The following is a 14449-nucleotide window of genomic DNA, read 5'->3' as shown; positions in this document are numbered from 1 at the left end:
ATCGCGATCTCCTCCGAGCATATCTCCGTTACACGGCCTGCGGGTAAGAGAGGAGAAGTCCTCCTCGCTCCACCGCCTAGAATAATAATCGAAATATAATATATTAATTATATTATTTATTATAAATTAATTATATTTAGTATTTCTAAATTGAAATAGAGATAGTTAATTACAATATAATAGAAAAATAAAAAATAACTATCATCAATTTTTTTTTGAGTCATCAATTTCTCACACCACCATAAACATCAAAAAAGAAAATTATAAAAAAAAATACAACTTGTGGACTTGGAAAGAACTTAATTTATTTATTATCTTGCGATGATTCGAATTATAATAATTTTGTTCTTTTTATATGGCCAAATATAAAAATAAAAATAAAAATTTATATTAAATTAGATATATAATTTTAATATTTTAAATTTGATTTGAAGATAAACTTCATTGTTTATTATATTATTGATCGATAAACTTTTAAATTTGTAAATCTTCGATCAGGATTTATAATTTTTAACTAAAATTAAAGTTTTTTTTTTGTTGAGTAGTCATGTAATAAAAAAAATATTCTTAAATTATTTTCGGGTTCGATTCCAATTCACACCGAACACGATTAACTGTTACCAGTCAGTAGCATTTGAAGAAAGAAGGTCTGACCATGGAATAGCAGAGAGAGAGAGAGAGAGAGAGAGAGAGACTCTTTCTTTCACCGTGTCTTCTCCGACAAAGCTTGGTGGCCGTCCCATTCCACCCCATATTTCCATCCTTTTTCCACATAACCCTCCTTTATATTCATCTGTCAGTCACAAAGTTCAAACACCCCCCTCAGAGTTTTCCCACACCTTTTCTTTACCTGGTCATCTCCTCCAATGCCATCTCTCTCTCTCTCTCTCTCTCTCTCTCTCTCTCTCTCTCTCTCTCTGCAGGAATGGTGTTTGTGGTGGTTTGGTTGTGGCCTCAAAGTTGGACTTCGAGAAAGGTGGTCACCTATGTAGACTTAAAAGTCAAGACATGATCCTAATGCTCATTAATTGCTCCTCCTCTTTAAGCGTTTGTGCACTAAAAAGCAAGCATTATAGATATCCACTTTCTATTAAGCATGCGCAAAGATCTTCTTTATGCGTTACATAATATATTCTTCTTGATCTATCTGTCTATCTATCTAGAAACATCACATATATATGTATAATAATGTTAATGAAAAGTTCAGTACATAAGCAATCCAGAGAGAAGCAAACAAGAAATATTCCTCCCTTTAGAAATTAAGGTATCCATGAAGTTGGGAAATTTTCTCCATCAGGAAGATTACAAATGATCTCTTTCTTAGGTGCCATGGCACTGAGATGAAGAAAATTCACCTACTTCATAGTCTTTTTCTGAGATAATACTCTCTCTCTTTCTCTCTCTATCTGTCTTATTCATCACATGAACAAACCACCTAATGGTATTATTATACTACTGCTCATCCTCTTCTTCGGCTCCTTCTATGTTGTTTGCTACGAGATCTGATCAGCTTGGCATGTCAGGAAGCTTCATACTTGCACATGAGATCTCCATTGTCGAACCTTATAATGCATGTCTGCTGTCCTTGAGGAATCTTCGAAGGAAGGTAGTGAGAGTGGCCCTTGCCAAATGACCTGATATGGTCATTCAGTGACCGCTTGTGTTTGAAGTCAGACCCACAAGTGCAAGACCACAACTTCCCACAGTTCTTCTCATGGGTTCTCCAGTCTCCCCTCACCGCAAAGGCCTTCCTACATTTCCTGCACATGAAGGGCTTCACCCCGTGCTTCCTCTTGTAGTGCGTTTGGAGGGTCCTGAAGTCCTTCAGTGGCTTCGCTCTGGGGTGGTTGATGTTGTTCTTGCACCCATGAGCACAGCAGTAGCATGGGAGCTTCAGCATCGCCATTGGCTGCGTCCCTTTGAGAGACTCTGGCCCCTTTCTGTACTCTGATCCATGCCCCCACATATGCATCTATGCGTAAGACAATTTAGTGCAAGAACAAAGCGTAAATCATGTCTGGAGTTTGGTGCACAAGGAAAGAGACAAGGGATTGCCGTGTCTGACCTGCAGATTGTTGTACCTATTGAAGGATTTGGTGCAGACGGAGCAAGAGAACTGCACTGGACCTGTAAGGATCTGATCCGGTGTTGGGATCCAGTACTTACTCCCGCTGTCCACAGCGCACAGCTCCTCCACCTTCTTCTTCTTCTTCTCCTCCTCCTCCTCCTCCACGAAGACGCCTCCCCACGCAGGAGACAATCCGATACGCAGAGCGACGGTATCCTTACTCGTCTTGTCTTCCTCTTTGACGGCCTTCTGCTGAACCGGAGAAGGCGGAGGAGAGGAGGATGGAGGCTTGAGCCACTCGAAGAAACGAGGAGGGTGGGAGGAGAAGCCATCCATGGCCGTGCACGGATCTCCTCGGTGGAGGGCGAGAGAGGGCGAGTCTTAATGTCAAAGCATGGCGCTCCTATTTGGAGTAAAGGAACGGTCGCGGTCTTCTTCCCCAAGTCTTCGAATGATGATGGCCTCACTGCTCTGCCTACCTCTGGTTTCGCACGCAAAAGCTTTCAACGTGAACACGTGCTACTCGCACGCGCGCACGAAGAAAGGACACGTCTTGTAGTACGTCAGTATACTGAGTTGTGTTGGCACGCAGTTTGATGTGCACACGAGTCGCCTCTATATATAATTATATACTCATCATTCCAAATCAGCGGTAATTATTATAAAGGAGATTACGTGCGTTTCACACGTGTCTATTTATCAAATTAATTAAGGAATTTTCTTTTTTAATAACAATCAATAGGCATCCTTTCTTTTCGTTATTTTTTATGTTTAAATCTACGGAGCTATCTTGATATAAATTAATACATGCCTTCAATTTATGTCTTATTATATATATAAATAAATATATATAGTAAAAATATTTTAGAAATAATATAGTGCTAAGCTTACGTATAATAATTCTCTCTACACTAAAAATAATTAAAGGTGTCGAATTGTTAATTATACTCATGAGTATGAATACGTAAGATCCATTCGTAATGAAATGAGATGAGTATATTTTATATTATTTATGTGAATATAGAGGAGGAATGGTAGAGCAGTCTCCATCCCCAGCATATACGCTTACCTAATTCAAATCAAACTATGTTAAACTTTGATTGAGTTAAAAATGAATCAAATAAAATAATATCAACATTCAACATTAACATCCTCTTCCTCTTGACCTATGTGTTAAAGAAATTAATGTAATATTTAATAATAATTATTATTATTTATATAGAGAACTAACATATTTTTTATTTTCAATAGGGAATCTTTGTCCTTGTCTAAATGAAAAATAAGATAAAAATGCATATGAGAAAAGAAAAAAAAACCCCCATCCAGTAGTGTTGACATTCTTAAGAATGATGTAAATTGGTGTGTATATATATATATATATATATATATATATATATATATATATATATATATATATATATATATATATATATATATATATATATCACTTTGAATTGGTGTGAATTACTGAACTGAAATAGAACAAAGTCAGATTTGGTAGGAAGAATAAGAGGGCATTGGCATGCACTTCTTTGTCCTACTTTATCCAGAACACAAGCTTTGGGTGTGTTTGGGGAATGGGAATCACTACGGGATGTGATGTGAACTCATGATGCTTTGAGAAATCATGATGCTGATAATATAAAGTAAGAGTGAAAGATGTTTGTCAAAGATGGAGGCTATCCCATTCACTAATTTGTTACATTTTTGACCGAAAAATCTCTTATGAAAGATTGTGTTAATACTATCGAACATTTGTGTAGTCGTCGATAATCTTCTCGTGTGGATAGTAAGATCAAAATAAATATTATCATCATCGGACGAGGTTGTAGATAGGTTTTAGGTAAATAACAAAGAAGATGAGGGAAGAGAAGAAAGATGATAGCTATATGGCTTCGAGTCTACTCGTAGCTCATACTTTTACTAACCCAACATATGCATTATCTAATTACTGTTTCCTAAAAGAGATCAGTGTTACATAACCCCCGCATGAAGGAATAAAAAGTGAGGGAGAATATTAAATTTTTAAGATTAATATATTATATTTGATTTTACTAAGAGAGAAGAAGAAAAATAAGGATACAATTCAATTATTCTCATATAATCTAAAATTATAATGGCCTTCGTATTATTTTTTGTCTATAATCTCTCTATTTTATGACCCTGATTAATATTTAAGTTTATTTTTAAACTATCCCTAATATTTCTTAAAATACCAACACATTAATATCAACATTTGTGTTGTTCAATAACACCCAAAATTTCTCTAAGACACTCAAACTTATCTTTTGGTAGTGTCTTGGTGAATATATTTGCTACTTGATTAGTGGAGTGATGCTTGAGTGCAATGTGTTTAATGCGACTATAGTAAATCGAGTTCTTTGCTATTGCTATTGCTGATTTGTTATCACAAAATATCTCTATTTTTTTAATTTGTTTTTCCCTAAGAATTATTCTCAACCAAATTGCTTGAGAAGTAGCCATAGATGCTGAAACATATTAAGCTTTTGCAAAGGATTCTCCTACTGATTGCTTTGCTATTTCTTTGAGCTCCAAAAAAATACATCTTTACCAAAAGAAAAAAACATAACAAAAAATATTCTCCATGTCATCTATACATCCACACTAATCACTATCATAAAATCCAATCATCTTCCAAACTTCTTGTTTGTCAAACTTGATTCCAAATCCTTTAGTGTCTTGTAAATATCTGAGATTTTTTTTTTTGCAGCTCCAAAATGAATGTGACTAAGACTGTTCATGAATCCAAAAAGCATACTTACAGCAAACATAATATCTGACTTTGTAGCTGTGAGATATAACAAATTACCAATTAAACTTCTTTCCTCCATGTCTTCTCTTTAGTTTTTCACTTATTAGTAGTGGTGTTGCTACAGAATGTCATTCAAATATATTAAACTTCTTTATAATCTTATCCACATAATTTCTTTAAAAAATAAACATATTATTTTTCTCTTAACATATCTCAATGCCAAGAAAGTGTCTTCACTCATATCATATTTATTCACCAAATCATTTTTGAACTACTCTACCATTTTTGTACTATTCTTTATGAAAACTAAATCATCAACATAAACTACAATAATAATTATACCTGAACCTTTTACTGTTTTGGTGTATAAAGTAGATTCACTCTTGCTTTTCATGAAGCTTTTTTGCATTGAAGTAGTCATCATCAATCTTATTGTACCAATCACATGGTGCTTTCCTCAACCTATATTCTTACCTTTCTTGCTTTTCAATAATAAAATTAGGTGCCTCCTCAACACAACACAGACCTCTTCTTTTAATTCTCTCTTAAAAAATAATTGATTTCACATCAAGTTGATACAACAACCATCCTGTATGGGTTGCTAGTACAATCAAAATTCTAATAGCATTAAAGCAAGCAACTGGGTGTAAAAGTTCCATTATAGTCAACTCTATACTGATATGAGTTGTCTTGTTTTTTTGCACTCAGCATTATATTTCATCTTGTGAATCCATTTGATACTAACAATACCTTTGTTTTGAGGTATATCAACTACTTCCCCAGTATTATTCTTTTCTATCACAACAATCTCTTCTTTCATAGCTTTCTTCCAAGCTTCCTATTTGATGGCTTCTTCAAAGTATTGTAGTTCTAACACACAATGATTGCACCTATGGTAGATGTCATTCAAAATTCTCATTCTGACTAGAGTTAAGTTGAGACATCATGAACTTCAACTAGATGATGGTGTAATAGAATTTGATATATTTGAGGATAAACATGCATGATTTACATATTCTTGAACCTATCCTAATGGTACTATTTTGACTACCATTATTCTTCTTCCCAATTCAAAGCAGCACTTTCATCAAATATGACATCTATGCTGACTACCATTTTCTTGCTTTTTAAACTGTAATGCATGTAGCCTTTAGACTATGATGCATAACCCAAGAAAGATGCACTTCTCATTTGCTTTTATCTAACTTGTGTCTTCTCTCTTTTGGAACTTCAGCATAACATAAGCTTCTAAAAATTTTTAGATTTCTTACTGATGATTTTCTTTCATTCTAAGCTTGAAAAAGGAGTCTTACTTTCTAAGAATTTTGTTAGACACTTATTAAGAAGATACACATCAGTATACACTATTTCAGCTCAAAATATATTAGGTAAATCCTTTTCTTTAAGCATTAGTCTTGTCATTTGCATTATTGTTTGATTTTGCCATTCTATCATTCAATTTTTCCTGAGGTGTGTGTAAGGGACTATATTCTATCTTTTAATACCTTCATCTTCACATAACTTGTCAAACTCATAGGATTTATATTATCTATCATGATCACTTCATAAAGTTTTAATATAATAATCATACTTTTTCTTAACAAAGCATTTAAACATTTTGAAAATGGTAAAAACATTGGACTTTTGTCTCATAAAGTAAACCCAAGTTATGAGTGTATAATCATTAATAAAGAGAATAAAATATTTATTTTGTGCATGAGAGAGGATCTTCATGGGTCTACACATATTTGTTTGGCTCTCTAAGCAACACCTTTAGGGAATGATTGATTGTGATATTTTTCAAATGCATATTCTTCACAAATATCTTGCTTCTCTTCAATAAAAGATAGCTCTTTCATCATTGATCTTTGTGATATAAACTTAAGGCTATCAAAATTCAAATGACCAAGTCTTTTATGTCAAAACCATGAATCATCAATCATAATTGTGTTTCTAACAACATTATTTAAATATCCAAGGGAAAGGGAAAAAGTCCCTATTCATCATTTTTTTACTTTCTATCAATATTTATCTTTTATCTTTTTTTTGTCATTGATAATGCATCTATCATCTTCAAAATTAGAGAATACCCAATTAGTTGGTCAATACTCAAGAGATTCTGATCTAAATTTGGTATAAATAGTATATCATATTTTTTTTTTCAACTTCTCTTTTTGTTTAAACACCAATTGCGCTCTTTCTTTTCACCTCTACAATTGCACCATTGTCCATTCTAACTTTAGATTGAAATGAGGTGTTCATGTTACAAAAAAATATTTTCTTTCGTTGTCATATGATTACTACAAGTACTATCAACATACCACAGTTTATCTTTTTGTTCTTGAACACTTTGGCATATATAAAATAAATTTACCTCATTTTCTTTTTCTTCTGAAAAATTTGCTTACTGATTTACGCATTAGTATCGACGCATTAGTATCAATAGAAAGGAACGGTTCGTGAGCTTCACCGTCGTAAATAACCAGCAATGGCAAGAGCAAGAAGACCTCATCACATCCCGGAGGAGTAGAAGAACCCATGGCCATTGTAGATCACTGTCACCTTCACGCCATGGTGGAACGGATCGATGATGAGGGCAGACGACAGCCTTGCCATTGCAATACAAGCAAGAAGAGGATGTCCAAGCTGACACCAAAGTGAGACATGATCACATTCTACTTGTTTCATTCGTCTCTCAACATTACATGATTCTGATTGCTAAGTGTTAGTCATGATATGTAATTTAAATCCTGACAGTAGTATTGTTGTGTATTTGCCATAGTGATGGAGATTTTGTTGTGATTCAACATAACCTATTGCTTCATCCTTTTAGCACCTTCGCGCGCGCTCGCACACACACACACATAAACACACACAAAGATGAGATTCGAGTAGAGAATATTATGATGAACAGTAAGTCTTTTATCAACTTGATTGATCAATACTATATTTACAATTCACATAAAATATAGTGAGATTTCAATAGAGAGAACACATCGAGTGGCTGCAGTCTATCAGTAGGTCTATGGCTGTGTGTATATAATATGTATGCTGAGCTGAGTTCTGTTGCTGTCTGTGATGGCCACAACATCAGGGAGTAGAATTATTATAACTCCAAATTGTCCCACACCAAGTCAGATCTCACATATATCACTTACAATATAACTTGTTGCAGAAAGCAGCATTTGATAAAGCCATGCACTCTCATATTTGTCGTGTTGTAGTGCAAGTTTTGGATCTTGATGCTGGCATCTTCAATTTCTTTTAATATTCCAAGTTAGGTCAAGTTGCAAAGGGCCATACATTGATTTGGTTCTCCATACAACATTTGCACATCTTTTCTTGCCATTAATTACTTTTCTCATCTTCTGCTGCTAACCTTTGGTCTTGTTCAACAGCCATGATATATATTGCCTTTGATCAAGTATAATCTCTTTATGCATAAGATCTCAATGATAATACAACATATTACTCCTTTCTCTCTCTCTCTCTCTCTCAAACTCCAATGTGCATGAGCTCAAAATGGCAAGTATGCATGACATGCTTCCTCAGTATGATCTCAGAAGTTGTAAAAATGATGTTGCAGTGGTCGATGAACAATTTGCAGGTCTGTTGTTGTAGGAACAACAGTATCATCTGCAATCAAGCTCCTACAGTCAAGACATACATGCAGCAACCGTTTTAGTGTAAGACAAAGGTAACATGAATAGATTAGCGATATCTATAACCATCGTTTGGTGTCTACTCTAATGATCGAGTAAGGCATCTATTTTTACTAAAAGATGATCATGAAGTGACTACGACTAATGCATCTATACGTTGTGAAAGAGATTATTTTACAGACCTCCACTTTACACAATGACTAGATTAGTTCTAGCAGAAGAGTATTTGCTTGCATGTACAGCAAGAAAAGCTTATGATGATCCGAAAACAGCAGATGGTGCACGCATGTTAGTTGAAACAACTAGCAAAGAGTTGCATAGAAAGCTTACTCTCGAGGAGATCGAGAAGTCAATATGGAGCTCAGAGCACGAAGGCGGGTGTAGTACTCTCCGATTGCCAGGAAACATCTTGCTGCTAGTCTGATGGTTAAGTGTCGACGCAAATTGTGCAAGGTCTGTCGTCTCAAGTTGTCAGCCTGCACAGCCAAAGTCTTAAAAGAGTTACTGCAGGTTAAGTAAAACCACAAAATGACCTTAGGATTCTATCTTGCCTTGTTGACATAATTAATAGACATGCAAGAAGTGATGGAAATCAAAAGAGGAAGAAATATTCCATGTATTGTTCATGATGTTTGTTAGAAAAGGCTTTCTTCTCAAGCTTTGTTGCCTACCGGACAAGTCTTCATGGTCATATTAAAGAACAAAAGAAAAAAAGCTTCTAGGGTGTTCCAATCCCAAAGAATATATCGATCAAGTTTATTTAGATATGAGTCATATATAAGCCTACCATGCATTGGACCCTCTACATATTGAATATGATCCATGATGTTTGGGAAAGAAGAAAGAATATATTCTCATTTTAATGGACATGTAGATTAGGTAGCTTCATCCTTTTCTTACTCCTATGTTGGACACCAACTGATGCATCTTTTAATGCGTGGAACATACATGCTGTGCAATCCAAGTATCTTTTCTTAGGGTTAGGAGGTAAGAGAACATATGAAGGGCCATCTGGAACATGAAATATTCTTCGTTAACTTTGCAGAAATGTTATATTACCCGATGAGGATTCTTTTCCATGTTCTTTTTATATTAGCAGCGTAATTGAGCTACCATATAGTAAGTATTCTATTTGCTTATGGCAACCTTTATAAGAAGATACTAGGAAAGACCTGGCTGACGAATTCTTCGAAGTCGACAAGCTTTCCCAGTGCGGCTGCCATGAGGTTCATGTATTCTCCGTCGCCGATGCCATCGCAGAGAGACCTGCCGGCAATTATTTGTGCCAAAGAAAGGTGGAGATGCCCGAGGCCCAGGGAGAGCGCCTCCTCCGCCTGCTCCGACGAGTGCTTCAGGTTGCAGATCCACACCCGCTGTTGCTCCAACGGATCCAGCTTCGGAATCAGTATCTGCTTGAAGTCATCAACATGATGATGTGATCGCAGCGCACGTATAAAGTGTAGGAGAATGGGATGCATGGAAACTTACGTTGAGTAGCTCAGAGGGCTTAAACCCACCCATCCACAGGAAGCAGCGCTCCGCCGGGGTCTTCCACGTTCCATTCAAGAGGTGGAAGACGTCGGCTTTTGCAACAGTGGCTTTCAGCTGGAAGAGCTCATCGTAGTGCCTGATGCACTCATCCACCAAGACACCAAGATTACCCTCAGGAGGGTGAGCCTGTAATGCATTTCGGAGGACCGACATGAGCTTGCATCTCTCAGCCAACCATCGGGCATACTCCATGTCGAACAACGCAGCGCCTGTAGCAAGAAAGGATGAGATCTCTAGCCAGTAAGCTGTAGATCGAAATGGATGAGGAAGGTAGCTTATTACCGGGACTGATGACTCCAGTACTGCCGGCTGCTGCCAGGAAAAGACCCTAACACCGATCAAGTACGGAGGAATCACTGTCAAGATAATTAGATGATAGAAGCCCAACCATAAGAACGCATCAAACCTGTGATCTTGCTCTGTCGAGATCATGCTCGATCTGTTGAAGCCTAACTTTACTGGACTCTAGTTGTTGCACGTAAGCCTGTTTACATGGATGCGTCAGATTGGTTCATGAATCAAACGAGATAAAGAACAACCAGGGTGTGTTCCTTAATGGAGATTGGAAGAGTGCACCTTTTTCCTCAGTCGGCTCTTTCGTGCTGCCTCTCGATTTTGAGCCAGGCGTCTCAGTGCCTTGTAAATAATTCGCAAGCACATAAGAAAATTCCTTTAAATGAAATAAAATTAAAAGGCTCGTATCTGAAAGCAAAAAAGGCAGTCAAAATACAAGCATTCCTACATGCTGGGACTTTATAGTTAAGGAATTTAGATAAAACTTGATGATACAAGGATATTATCCCATCATAAATTTCTTTGTTCCTCCTTTTCTGATAAGATTCATGTCAGCAGTTCAGAAGAGGAATTAGATGGAACAGATTCCACTTTCTTTCTTTCTTTTAAGCTCATAAACATGGCTTATATCCGTATTTCATACTGTTATAAACATGCATATGAGAGAGAGAGAGAGAGAGAGAGAGAGAGAGAGAGTACCTTATCATCAATTACCTTTCCATCTTTCGCTGTAGTTGAACCGGTCATCGTTCTCTGAAACAGGCAATACAAAGTTCCTGTTGAGCTTCAAGTCAAAAGACGTACCTTTCTACAATATTGGCAGCACCATAAAAGTGTGTGAAGGAGAAGAATTCAACAGTGCATGTCAGATTACGACAGATATCAGCAGAAATGCTAAATACTGCTCCTGTACATACAAATGCTATGGTGGAGACCATGAACCAGGTAACGTCAGAACTCGAAGACTGTGAGGAGCACAAGAAACAGAGAAGGAAATCACGAAGGCAGATCGAGTTCTATTGAGAGGTACTAAGGTCCTTGGCCTGAGACTTGATGTGAAATTAGCCAAGTCCTTGTGATCGAGGAGGTAAAATGGGCCATATTTATGATTTGTTATTACCTTTTCTTGGGATGAAGGCTGAGGATTCCGTGTTTCTCCTGTCCTTGAAACAGTACTTGACATCATCATCTCTTGCTGCTGCTTGCGGTCAGCCAACTCGCCTGAGGAGTCCTTGCTGTTGTCTGGGGAGTCTGATCCCATATGACACCCATAGTTTTGAGCTGAGCCAGGATCAAAGCTCCTCGCTGAGAGTGTGTTAACCTGCTGGAAATAAAGCAGGTGCCATGAAACCTGAATGGAGCAGCAAACCATCTCCTCCTCCTTTTGGCTTATCTCATACCTACTTCTACGCCAAGTCAAAACAAGCAAGACCTTACTCTGGGAGTTTGCTGGTGTATCATTGGCCACGATGGGAAGATCTCAAGTGTTGCGGGTCTGCTCGCAAGAAAAGCTGCAAGAAAGAAATGAACAACTAAACAGTGCTTCGAAGAGAACTTATTCCTTTCTCTAGTAGGGTCAAAAACAATCTGAGAAGGGAGGAGTCATATGATCTGTTCTCGATGTGGATAGAACTAGAAAAGGCCAGCGAGGAAAGAAAGAGCGAAAGAGGCGTACATTTTGTGTCTTCAGTTCCTCTCATGCCATCGACTCCCTGAAAGAGAGCCCCCTCCAACTCCCCAAAGCAAGCAGCTCCTTCCAGATCACTGAGGTGGCAAAAGAAGTCCATGTTAGTCATCAAAATTCAACATAGAATAGGAAGAAAGCAAAAGGAAATTGATTCTACCCCAGGCAATTACTTGAATGACCGAAAGAGTTGAGGTAGGAGGGATCTTCCATTCTTTATGACAACAGATAAAGAGGAAACGGAGGGGCAAGTAGAAGAAAGAGGGGGAGGAGGATTTGTGTAGATGGGAGAATCAAAGAGGAGCACATAAATGGATTGGGCCAATACCTTTTTTGGAGATTGGTGGGCAGAGGTGTAACACATTAAGGATGGAATATATAACAAATAGGTTCTTGTGAAGTTAAAAGGAGGAAAGCAGCAGCAGCAGATAGCACAGAATAAAGAGCCCACTGAACCATTTGAATATTGGTACATGCAGAAGGAGAGTGAGAGCACATTTGTGGGAGGACAGAGGGCGAGAGGAGGAGAGGGAAACAATGGTGGAGTTTGTGTCAGGAAGCAAGTAGAAGTCTGCTGTCTATCAACTCCAGTCCCTGTAGCAAACTCTTGGAGAAGTATATACTCAACTAACCTGGCATTGGATACACAATAGAAAAAGGTCAGGAAAGATTCATCTCCTTCTGATGACAAAGCACACACTGCAATGTTAAAAACCTAGAACTTCTTGTTCACGGGGTTGTTTAATTGAAGAGAGAGAGAGAGAGAGAGAGGAGTACTTAATACACTTAGGAAGAGGTCAAACTGCTAGTTCTAAGCATGAGAAGGTTTACTGTTGATCATGGCAATCCAGAGCAGATTCTTCAAAGATCTCACTGTTGAATACATATAGCAGTGCCAACAATTTCATACACTATGTCAGCAGAATTTGAGATCTATTACCCATTAATTGCCAAATAGAGAGCATCTTTTTCCTATTCACAAGTCATAGGAAACTTATGCAGAGTTGTGTGGGACAAATTGGCTCCAATCTTCCTGTGTGGCCTGTAAAAGAAAAGAATACCTATCACTTTGATTATATACATGTACAATGAAAGGAATCAACCAAAAACAGGTCTCACAAAATATTCAGCAAGAGAAAGACATACCAAAGAAATGAAAATTGTTGATGAAGAACCATTCAAGAAGACAAGATATAGGACAAACCACAATCCACCTCCACTAATTGCAGCCATGATGCGTCTCCAGCCATAAAGTTATTAAGGTGTGAATGATTAAATTGATCAACCCCTTCAATAAAAGATCAGCTACAGTCAAGAAACTATATTTTGTGTCCATATCGACTAGCTCTGCTCCTTCTGAAGTTTAGGTACCAAGTTCTCAAGCGACTTATTATTATTATCTATTTTGGGACAGTTGTCATGGTATGCTGCTATATTCTGCCATGCAATAATAACGAATAGTCTCTCCCATTTACCCCAGCCAGATGGTCATTCTGCCATGCCTTTTCTAAGAGGTAATCAGCTATCCCAGCCGCAGGACTTCCGTGGAAAGGAGACAAAGCAGGAGACAGTGACGAATAGGATGGCCACTGGCATATCATGAGCTTTAAATACCAAGATAATTTGTCCTCTGATGTGATGACTTCAAGAGCACTAAGTGTCAAAGACTTCAATCGGCACCTTGGAATCTAAGATTTCTCTTTCCTGCAACTGCCAAGACAAATCATTGAAACCATGATAACATAATATTCCAATTACACCACAAAAAGCATCACAATTGAAAAGATTCACATAAGGCACGGAGACAAGCGACGTTTAATTAATAGAAGACAGACAGACAAAATAGAAGCAGCAGCTGCAACATGCAACCAACCAGCCAAGACTGAGACCCAAAGAACCTGGAAGGCTCACTGACCCTTCAAACATTTGCTGAAAGCAATGCGTCAAAATCTGGGACGAAATAGCTTGAAATCCATGGCTGTCCGTGAGAGCTTGATCAGTTATTTCTTCGAATATCACGTTGATATAAATCAGAGAAACCCATCGGTGAAAGCAATTAGAAGGCAAGCAGCACAAAATAGTTATGAAACATTTAACAAGTCTTACCTTCACATCTGTAGATGAAGACATGAACAAAGGAGCTAAGGTGCAGAGACCGATGCTGTTCACCACCTGCGGCTGGCAAAATCCAATCAGCAGATGATGGTTTTGAACGAAATTATCAACCCTCCATGACAACTTCAAATATTTGTTTGCAAATTAAGAATAAACACCATAAACAGATCACAGAGTTCTCAAATACCAAACCATGCACCATTGATGTCTAAATATTTAATTTCATAGAAAGCATACACCGCCCCCAAAGTTGCAAAACATGCATAACTTCGCATGGTTTCTGTGGTGCTTGCAACTTGTTG

General features: G+C 37.5%; 2 protein-coding genes across 12 annotated transcripts; both read right to left on the bottom strand.

Moving 5' to 3' along the window:
* Window positions 1-1226: 1226 nt before the first annotated feature.
* On the bottom strand, window positions 1227-2487 carry LOC135638524 (zinc finger protein WIP2-like). The gene is made up of 2 exons (XM_065151664.1): window positions 2066-2487; window positions 1227-1972 (listed from the first exon to the last, which is right to left on the bottom strand). The coding sequence occupies exons 1-2, from the start codon at window positions 2402-2404 to the stop codon at window positions 1520-1522; spliced, it is 792 nt and encodes a 263-aa protein (XP_065007736.1). The 5' UTR covers window positions 2405-2487; the 3' UTR covers window positions 1227-1519.
* A 5261-nt stretch (window positions 2488-7748) lies between these two features.
* LOC103986355 (transcription factor LG2) lies at window positions 7749-14359 on the bottom strand. Of its 11 annotated transcripts, none has more exons than XM_065151880.1 (16): window positions 14139-14359; window positions 13948-14038; window positions 13179-13742; window positions 12864-13074; window positions 12206-12664; window positions 12024-12112; window positions 11786-11859; window positions 11469-11672; window positions 11048-11101; window positions 10631-10690; window positions 10461-10538; window positions 10337-10382; window positions 9992-10263; window positions 9676-9912; window positions 8834-8979; window positions 7749-8491 (listed from the first exon to the last, which is right to left on the bottom strand). In XM_065151880.1, the coding sequence occupies exons 4-16, from the start codon at window positions 12938-12940 to the stop codon at window positions 8401-8403; spliced, it is 1887 nt and encodes a 628-aa protein (XP_065007952.1). In that variant the 5' UTR covers window positions 12941-13074; window positions 13179-13742; window positions 13948-14038; window positions 14139-14359; the 3' UTR covers window positions 7749-8400. The 11 variants fall into 11 exon arrangements, with proteins under 11 accessions (XP_065007952.1, XP_065007954.1, XP_065007953.1 ...); XM_065151882.1 differs by having other exon boundaries at window positions 13179-13736; XM_065151881.1 differs by having other exon boundaries at window positions 13948-14010.
* Window positions 14360-14449: the final 90 nt, after the last annotated feature.

Source organism: Musa acuminata, chromosome BXJ3-5 (assembly GCF_036884655.1).
Source record: "Musa acuminata AAA Group cultivar baxijiao chromosome BXJ3-5, Cavendish_Baxijiao_AAA, whole genome shotgun sequence".
In the NCBI taxonomy this organism is placed as follows: domain Eukaryota; kingdom Viridiplantae; phylum Streptophyta; class Magnoliopsida; order Zingiberales; family Musaceae; genus Musa; species Musa acuminata.
Note: the sequence above shows the minus strand (reverse complement) of the source record. Positions and strands in the feature narration are given on the sequence as shown.

Bases quoted from the DNA above. Each gene is read 5' to 3' on its own strand.
- LOC103986355 (XM_065151880.1), bottom strand. From the start codon at position 12,940: ATGAAATTGTTGGCACTGCTATATGTATTCAACAGTGAGATCTTTGAA. The intron at 10,691-11,047 runs GTACTCTCTCTC...ATTATTTACAAG, and splicing joins GAAAGGTAATTGATGATAAG to GCACTGAGACGCCTGGCTCA. The intron at 8,492-8,833 runs GTAAGCTTTCTA...TCTTGACTGTAG, and splicing joins ACTTCTCGATCTCCTCGAGA to GAGCTTGATTGCAGATGATA.
- LOC135638524 (XM_065151664.1), bottom strand. From the start codon at position 2,404: ATGGATGGCTTCTCCTCCCACCCTCCTCGTTTCTTCGAGTGGCTCAAG. The intron at 1,973-2,065 runs GTCAGACACGGC...TCTTACGCATAG, and splicing joins ATAGGTACAACAATCTGCAG to ATGCATATGTGGGGGCATGG.